A 9,742-nucleotide genomic window follows, 5' to 3' on the forward strand; every position below is an offset into this window, starting at 1 on the left:
TGTATTTCCCTTTCCTCCTGCCTGGTTCTAACTACATTTGCAGGGTATAAGCTATAGCTGACATTCAGATTCATAACTCTAATGGTTCATTTAGCAGACAAAAGCCAAGCAGGCAGACACATTTTCTCCAGCTCAGCAACTGGAAGACAATGAGAGGCTGTTGAAGAGCTTTTGATAATCTTAACATAATGGGTGTGAAGGCTGCAAAATACAATCTTTGGAGATAGTATCAGAGGGGTAGCCCTGTTAGTCTCAAACTTTTCTGTTAGTCTATAAGGTGCCACAGGACCCTTCATTGCTGTTACAATCTTTGGAGATGTTTTCTTTTTTTAAGCAACAGCCTGTCCAAACAATGGGATTATCAATGACATCTATAAAGTACTGAATGAACTCCCTGACAAGGCTACAACCTGGGCAAGATCCCTGCTAGTCATGAGAATGTTGAGTTTCACTGACCATTCGTTTATTTTGTAGGTGTGTTGACAACATTTGCAAATTGTCCTTTTTCCAGCTCAGCCCCATTTTGTGGAAACTAAATAGCAAAGAGGATCGGCAGTACTGGTGTCCCACTCTTAACTTACCAGCTCATACTGAGCCTGGCCTGATCCAAAGCTCATTGAAGTTAACTGTAATCTTCCCAGAGACTTCATAGGCTTTGGATCAGGTCCAGTGGTCTGGACCGGGAAGGAGCTAAAGTTGTTACAACATGATGGCTGTTCAGGGCCCCGTATGAAATGACTTGGTGGCTCCTAATCCACTTCCTAATGTGCGTCTGTCACAAAATCTACCAGCCTTGCAGGAACTTTTGTTACTAGTCCCAGTAGTAAGGCTAAAAACTGAATAGTTCATGGAGAATAAACTGCCCACTTTCTTTGCTAAGGATGATCCTTCTGTATCAGCCGCAGAAGTGCAATGCTATTGCTCTATCACACCTATTATTTGAGGTCAAATAGGGTAGTCCTAGCCAGACACACACAAGTAATCTCAATTTTTTTTCAAAAACAAAGTCCTAAAATTTGATGAAAGCAGGACTTTCTAATGTCTCATAATTTCTCCATTGCTCAGTTACAATTTTTATTTTGCTTGTGACTCTACAGGAAAATGAAAAGCATGTAAACCCCAGATTTAAGGCTGATGCTAACTTCAGAGATGTTACTGTCTGAGTGCATCTACAACAGGAACGAACTTTGAGATAAATTCGAAGTTACGCACTACTTCGAAGTAGCCAGCAGAGAGTCTACATGCATTTTCCTTTACTTTGAAGTTAACTTCCAAGTAGGGAGCCCAACTTGGAAGTCCTTACTCCATTCCTGGGAATGGTGTAGTGACTTACTTTGAAGTTTAACTTCAAAGTAGGGTGTGAGTAGACACAACTTCAAAGTTGTACTTCGAAGTAAGCAACTTCGAAGTTATTTTTGTAGTGTAGACACAGCCTCTGTGTTCTCTCAGTTACTTTACAAAGGCTGGCAACAGGAGAGCCTGTCAAAGGACATAGAGCCATGAGATTCAGAATAAAGACATTTTCAGAAGAAGTGGGCCAGGCTTTTTGTTAATGAAAAAGAACTCAGTCCCTTTTATTTTCCATTATTTATTACTCAGGTAAGCAGGGAATATAACATATTATTAGCAGAATTATGCTATTTTTAGTGAGAGCCATACATAAAGTAAAAGTTTTTTCACACTTGAGGTCTGCCTACAGTATGGTAAGATGTTTAGATGTTGCTTTTAAGTGGAGGCAGCCCTGCATTGCATGTAAAAGATTGTTTTGTTAAATTAAAGTTCCCCTGCAAGGTGTTGATCTTTATAAGATTGGTTCAAGGGGAGAACACAGACTATTTGACACTTAACACCAGTACCAAAAAAGTGTTGTTCAAAATATTGCTGGTCACAGCCCAAATAATGTTTTGTTTATTGAGGCCCCAGTCCTACACTTTCACGTACACAGAGCTTTACTCTCTTTTAATGGGACTACTCACATGATAAAGTTACAGACAAATGTGGTTGCAAGGATGGGGGCTTTATTCCTGGATCAGATGAAATTCTCATTTAAATCAGTCAGGTTATGCCTAATAAAAGACTGAATAAGGACTGCAGGTTTGTTAACTCCTTTCTTTACCCACAGGGGGTCAAAAGTAGTTAGATTAATTAGTGACATGTAGTGTGAGGGGAAATGATAACACAGAAGAGCAGATTTATCCCCCCCTGACTTCTGGGGTCAGTGGCAAGCGGAGGAGATTCATATTCTTGATTTAAGAAAAATAAAAATACACAAATAAGGCACCACACAGATTTCATGCCAACTTTGGTTGATTTCTTGCAAAATGTACATATTTAAATACATTTACAATGTTACAAGGTTACAATGTTTACAAACAAAAGTTGCAAAGATAAAATACAGAATATTTCACTCTTGTACCAAAATCATGTTGTTATGATAACAGTACTGTAACTCTCATTTAAGACCCTGACAACTTAAGAACTGCACCTGTTTCCTGAGGAAACAAATCTATACATAAAGTGTTTACTTATCATATAGGCTCCGATCCTGCAAACATGCTTGTGTTTAAGCATGACATTTTATCTCCAATGGGACTAATCATGTGCTTAATGTTACCCACATACATAAGTGTTTGGAAGATCAAGGTCCTAGTATCTCCAGCCTCTATATATTGATACCACCACTTTTTGGTTTAATAACCAAAGAAAGAAGTACACAGATGAATCCCTATTGCAAAACTACACACCCAGTTAAATCACAAGTCTCAGCAACAGTGGTCAATGTTCAGAGATAACAGACACATATCTAGGTTAGGTGTGCAGTATTGTAAGTCTGTGAGGGAAGCATGAGGCCATAAGTCAGGTTTAGTGTTCCAGTGCAAGGGAGACTAATGCATAGGATGTTTCCTTATTAGATGGAGGCAGATGGTAGTTCCTTATGGAGTCCATCCAGGGTCAGTAGAAGTGTGCTGGGTTGGGATAACACTACTGTCACATGACCTAGAATTTATTTCTTTGGTTTTAGGGCTTTCAGGAACTGTCATGTCACACTTATTCCCTTAATCCCTTTTAAAAGACGCTTGTTTCACACATGTCAAAATCAGGAAATCCTAGACTGTACTTGCACAGAGCAAAAATGAGTCATCCTTCCTCCCCTTGTGATAAAGTTATGTCGTCTATGGGAGCCATAACCTTGAATTTCTGGATTGTTACATGAAAAGTCGCAGCCATAACATCAATTTAAGGGGTGTTTTTTGTTTTGCATTTCTTGTTTGGTTTTAAAATAAAGTGTGGCATTGGTGAATTTGTATAATCAAACAATGCATAATCACATTAAATTGTGCCTCTACTGAGCACACAAAATTTGGTATTGGCAGCAAAATGGCAACTAATCCTTGCTGAGTCCTTTCCATAAGGAGCCTACTTGACCCAGTCATATTCCATTCAGCATGAATGCTGCCAATTTCAGATTGTGCATGTAAAGTATATGCCAGAGGAAGTGCCCACGTAGGCCCTAATGATTTCATAGTAAACAGAGACTAGAATGGATTAAGGAGGAGTGATGGTTGGCTGGCCTGAGAGTACAGAGCAGTCAAGGTTAAAACTCATCAACCTCAGCTGATTCACTGTAACCACCCTATTTTGTATTTGAATGTACAGTGCTTCAGGTGCACACGATCAGTGCCTATATCTGAAGGACTGTCCCAATCAGGATCCCAGTTCATGGATTTTTCTAACCCACTGTTTATTTCAAACATAGCAGGGCAGAGGTTAATGAACTAAACTGAAGAATTAAGACCAAGGTTAGCCTGAAGTTTTAAAAAGAACCCAGTGTTTATTTAAAAAAACACCCAATATTAAATAATGTAAAAACACTGTTGCAATAAATCAGATGCATTTTTTCAAAGAATAAATCAGATTTGTTACAAGCAAATAAATAAGAGAAATTGCAACCCGAAGAGTCTTTTTAAGAACATGGAAAACGACTGATCATGTTTTTACAATAAAAGTTTGCATAACAAGGGTGCAATTCATTAACATCACAGGGAGCTCTGAGCCCACCATAAGATACATAAAAATTTGAGGTCTTGTTAAGAATCCATTTAAAAAAACAAGCCGCACCCTGGCAGTTTAAACTTGAGGAAGGTGGTGACCAAAAGATAGCTCAGGCCATGTGGTGCATCCCAGATATAAAACTGTTCTCATTCCCTCCTACCAACACCGACTTGTCCCCAACGGGTGTTGTTGCCATCGCCACAAAATGCCCCGCCTCCTTCCAAAGTTGGGCTCAATCAACCAAAGAGTGGTCAGTTACCACATTGCAGCGCGGGGCTCTCCTCTATGTCCCAGGCCCCTAATTATGCTACCGCTGAGCCATGACACGGAACATCCCATTCAGAGCCCGGGCGCGAGAGGAGAGCCACGAATTTCATCAGCCCCAGGAAACTGACCAGGTGCTGGAACCGGGACCGACACGGCTGCAGCAGCCCGGACCAGCGCTTCAACAAGCAACGAGGAACGGCACAAACCCGGGCCAGGGGCGCCCGGCCGGGGGCGCTTTGCTTCCCGAGCAAACGCTCCGGCGTCTCCCCCGCGCACAGCCCGCGGTAGGAAACAGCCCCGGGTGACGAAGCCGAGTTCCGAGCTCGCCCCGGGCGCTCCGGCGCCAGAGTCCTGAGCGCGGCGGGGCGCACGTGGGCGGCTCGCTTTGCCAGATGCGCCCCGGCGCCCCCCGGCGGAGGGGAGGCTGCCTCGGGGCTGCGTCCGCGGGAGAAGCCGCTTTGCTTTGCCGCCGCCGCCGGTCACTCAGCCGCCCGCGTGCGTCGCCGTCGGTGCAGAGCCGCGGCCGGGGCGCGCCGCCATCCACGCCGCTGGGCCGGCGGGGCGCACCTGGGCTGGCGGGGAGCGGAGGGGGGGGATGCGCTTCCCCAGCCCCGCGCCGGTCCTGGCCAGCCCGGCCGGGCGCCGCGCCGCTCACACGTAGTTCTTCTTGTCGTAGTCGCCGCCGTTGGAGGTGGGCCGCCGGGTGGAGGCCGAGTACTTGACCGGGAAGGCGTTGTCCTCCCCGCGGCAGCAGGAGCAGCCGCAGATCAGGCCGCCCCCGAGGAGCAGCAGCGCCGTGGCCGCCCAGCCGATGTAGAGCGCGGCGCCCATCTCCCGCTTCTTGGAGCTGGGCACGTTGGGGTCGTAGAAGCCGCTGATGATGATGTTGGCGAACCAGCAGACGGGGACGAGCACCAGCAGCCCGCAGAGGATGTAGAGGGCCCCGCCGGCCAGCACCACCCAGGACTTGACCTTGCCGGCGCGCACGCAGGTGGTGCACTGGGCCCCCACCACGGTGACCAGCAGCGCCACCAGCCCCAGCAGCGCCACCAGCACGGTGAGCGCGCGGCCCGCCTGCACCTCGGAGCTCAGCGCCAGGATGGAGTCGTAGACCTTGCACTGCATCTGCCCCGTGCTCTGCACCACGCACTGCATCCACAGCCCCTCCCAGGTGGTCTGCGCCACCACGATGTGGCTGTCGATGAAGGCCGACACCTGCCACATGGGCAGCCCGCAGGCCACGATGACCCCCACCCAGCCCAGCACGGCGAGCCCCAGGCCCAGGATCTCCAGCGCCGCCGAGGCCATGCCGCTCTCCAGACTCGCCCGCTGCCTCCTGCTCCCTGCCGCGCCGGGTTGCGATTGCCAGCCGGGCCGCCCAGGGGCCCTATATGAGGCCGCCGGGCGGGCGCCTCCCCCCACCCCCCCGCAGCCCCTGCCCGGGGGTGGGGCCAGGCACGGCCGGCGAGGGGCTGGGGAAGGAAGCAGGAGCGCGTGCGAATGACTAAGGCGGGGAAGGAGCCGGGCCAGGGGGCAGGAAGCGACGCCGGCGGGGGAGTCAGGAGGGATTCAGGGCGAAGCACCTCGAAGGGTGTTACAAGGCGGGAGGGAGGAAAATTACTCCCCTTAGCCTCAGCGCAGGACAAGGAGCAGTGGGCAGCCGGGGAGGCTTAGCCTGGACGTCAGGGGAAATTTCCCACCTGCCAGGGTGGTTAACCTCTGGGATGGATTGTCTGGGGTGGTTGTCCAGTCTCCATCCTGGAGAGTGTAAGGACAGGTTGGATAAATACCTTCCCGGATAATCTGGAGAGGTGGTGGGGTCCCCATCCCTGGAGGCTTTTCAGTCCGGGTTTGACAAGGTCCTGGCCGGGATGATTACTTGGGGCTGATCCTGCTTGAAGCAGGGGGTTGGACTCCATGACCTGAGGTCCCTTCCAGCCCTGTGATTCTATGATCTAGAGTTATGTTTCCACACAGCCCTGGTGTTCTGCAAACAACTCCCAGGTGTGTCCTGACCTGCCGAAAAAGTCATCCAACGTCTATATTTTCCGTTATTAAAACCAGATCCAATGTTACTTCTGGGTTGCCAGGCTACCTGATCCAATCGCTTCGCTTTGGTTTTGGCTGGATGAGCTGTGGGTTTTGGTTGTGTGTGGGTTTTTGTTTTTTTTTTTGTCTGACGACAATTTTTTAAGACAATTTTCCTAGGCATTCCGCATAAAAATATTATTGTTCGGTGTTCTGAGGTCTCAAAAAGTTTAAGAAACACTGATCTAAGTGGGGCTTGGTCCTGCTGTGAGGGCAGGGGACTGGGCTTGATGACCTCAAGGGGTCCCTTCCGGTTCTAGTACGCTGTGATTGTATGAATCTATGACTGGTGATGCAGGGAGCGTGGGGCAGCTCTTGCCTTGCCACCAAGTGACTTGGACACATGATGAGGACAGCATGGGCCAGAGGGGGAAGTGAGGCACAAGGGAGGGTGAAGTCACTTTCATTTCCTCCTTCTTGCTTTTCTTGGCATACGGGTGGGGAGCTGCCCTCTCCTCTCCCTGGTCTGCGTGCCTGGCTTTCGCCCTCCAGATTGATCATCCTGGGTCACTTTGCTGCGCTACCCTGCTGCAAGTGGTTTGTGTGGCAGAGGTTGACTACAATGGACACTGGGATATTTCTAAAAGCAGCCAGGAGTCCGGTAGCCCCTTAGAGACTAACCAATTTATGAGGAGATAAGCTTTCCTGGGTGAAACCCACTTCATCAGATGGACTAGAGTGGAAATACAAAGACAGGTTATATGTAAGAAAATTTCTGCAAAAGAAAGAAGTTAGTGTCTATTGTAAATTAGGGTGATCAGTTAGGGTGACTGTGGCTATTCATTGTAGCTAATGAGGAGATATGGATAGCTTCAGAGGGGAAGTTACCTCTGTGTCTTCTGAGTGGTAAACTATGGGAAAATCATCCCTCTCAATGTTGCTTAAAGCAGTGCTGTTATCTCAGTTCCATGGTCCACAAAGCACAGAGAAGCTGTCACAGCCATTGGGGGCAGTGTTTGATGTAGCCCCTGGGTTCCAGGAGAGTAGGATGAGGCAATATTTTTAGTAGTCCAACTTCTGTGCATGAGAGAGACGAGCTCTGGAGCTTAGACAGAGCTGATCTTCAGGTCCTTGGACAAAATGTCATCCTGGGTTTGGGTCTTTCTAATCCCTCCTGAAAACCTTAGGCCTTCCTAAATTACCAAAGGTAATAGTGGTTCAATGTGATGGTAACTTTAGCAAGCTTTACGACAGAATCTTTGTTAACTCAGAAGGATGTGAGGTTGCCAGGAACAGAAAGAATTAGGAAGAAGGATTCAGAAATAATGAAGGGAATGGGAGATTTTTTACTGACAAAGCCTATGGCGGCAGGTTCAAAGGGAGCGCATTGAGATCTTGCTGAGCAGAAGCACAATAGCTTGTGCTACTTGACTAATAGAGCAGAATTGCTCATTTCCTCAGTCAAAGAATTAAACCCATTTGCTAAACAAGGCATAAAATCAGATACGTATTGCTTATCCTCATGGGCTGTACACAAATCCCATGCCAACATGAAGTCCTGAGAAAGTTTCTAGCAGAACAATGAACTCTAGGTTATACCTCAAAACCAACTACGTTTTAGCCTGTGAAAGCTTATGCCCAATTAAATCTGTCAGTTTTTAAAGTGCCAGAGGAGTTCTCATTGTTTTTGCAGATACAGATTAACATAGCTATCCCTCTGACAGGTTATACCAGGAATCTTCTCATCCTGTTTATTTACCAATGCTGACTTAAATATTCTAGCTAAAATACCAATGAAGAGACTTTTTCTTTCATCAAGAACAGCCAGTCTTATACTGGGGAAGTCAACATCAAAGATATGCACGTTGCCTACTGATGACCTATGTGTTTGAAGATGATGTTCAACCAATTATTCACTCGATTATTTTTATTACATGAGTGTTAACAGTGAGCTCAGTGCAGAAGAAGAGAATGACTGGGTTAAACCAGGGGCATTCTCTGGAGATTTGACCAGCATTGCAGCCATTGATCAAATGGACAAGAACTTAGTGTTTTAGTTCTAATGCACTGATTAAAATCAGTGATAAGATTCCTGATTTATCCATAGAGCTTTGGTTTATTTGTTAGGAGAACTGTTAACTGATTGGAAGGAAACCATCTAGGTTACACGATTTCATCATTTGCTCTTGCCATTTTGAGTTACAGTATATGACTTCTTAGATGGAACCTCACACCAAGACACCTAAATGCTTGGGAAGATTTATCTTATGAATATTGCAATATTCTGGTGCAAGAATTAATTGTGGAAAGCTTGTTAAAGCACAGGGGTCCTTGAATAAGCTTCTGTGGACAAGGAATATTGGTGTGATTAAAGTGTTAGAGATAGAAATGGAATCAAAATGTCTGAGATACAGGTGAGAGGCAACATCTTTAAAGAGTTGGACTATGTGTCTTTTGACTACCTAAATCATAAGGTCTGAGACTAAAACAGGTCGGTCTCTTTGATGACTAACACTATGATCCTTGCAAAGCAATTCTTTTGTATAATCCCTGCAGCCAGTGTTTTACTGGCCCATACATTCTCCGTAAAGCTGACTGTAAAATCCCTTGGAGAGGAACTCGGATGCAATGAATGCCAGCAGGTGCCATAAATATTTGTACACAGCTGTAACACAACCAAGTTCCTTTGTAAACATGGCAGTGGGCAAAAGGATATGTAGAGACTTCAATTTTGGTTCAAATCAGAATTATTTTGGTTTAGTTTAAATCAGTAACAAATTGGAGTCAACTAAACTCTAAATAAGTGTTTAAGCTGCGGTTTGCCCCAATTTATGTCACTTGGTTTTAAAACTGATTTAAGTCAGGCAATTGCAACTTTCCTGTGTAGAGAAGACCATAGGATGTTGAGTCCCTGGCTAACAGTTTTTGCCTCTGATCCAGTCAGGTCTCAGCCTGTGATCCAGCATGGTCACTTAGGCCCAGACTGACAAAAGTATTTCGGGCTCAGTGGAATTTATGAGCCAAAATACCTTTCAGGTTCTAGGCCTCATATGTCTTCGGTAGCCCTGCTGCACTTGCGTTCTTTCTTTCTGCCGTATGAGCATGCCCCATTGTTATGTAGTATGACAGGCACCTAGCCCACACTGGACCTATTGGTTGAGTGGCAGGCAGCCACAGCTGAAGGCTGCAGATAATTAGGCTGAGGGATATGCAGCCACAGCTGAGGCATCAAATCATGAGGGTCCAGCTGACCTCAAAGGGAAGCCACAGACAAGGGTGAGGTGGTTGGCTGCGAGGAGTCTGAGGGTGGTAGTGGGAGGGAAGGCTGGCTTATTGCAGGGCTGCACAGCTCGCACTGGGAATGACCATGGGAAGACTGGCAGGCTCAAGGCCC

The 9,742-nt window shown here is 46.8% G+C and overlaps 1 protein-coding gene across 1 annotated transcript; it reads right to left on the reverse strand.

Moving 5' to 3' along the window:
* Positions 1–1,585: 1,585 nt before the first annotated feature.
* On the reverse strand, positions 1,586–6,419 carry CLDN5 (claudin 5). The gene has a single exon (XM_075012400.1). It carries the CDS (start codon positions 5,626–5,628, stop codon positions 4,972–4,974), a length of 657 nt encoding a protein of 218 aa, XP_074868501.1. The 5' UTR covers positions 5,629–6,419; the 3' UTR covers positions 1,586–4,971.
* Between the last annotated feature and the right edge of the window lie 3,323 nt (positions 6,420–9,742).

The sequence above is a fragment of the Carettochelys insculpta genome, chromosome 18 (genome assembly GCF_033958435.1).
Source record: "Carettochelys insculpta isolate YL-2023 chromosome 18, ASM3395843v1, whole genome shotgun sequence".
In the NCBI taxonomy this organism is placed as follows: Eukaryota; Metazoa; Chordata; order Testudines; family Carettochelyidae; genus Carettochelys; species Carettochelys insculpta.

Bases quoted from the DNA above. Each gene is read 5' to 3' on its own strand.
- CLDN5 (XM_075012400.1), bottom strand. From the start codon at position 5,628: ATGGCCTCGGCGGCGCTGGAGATCCTGGGCCTGGGGCTCGCCGTGCTG.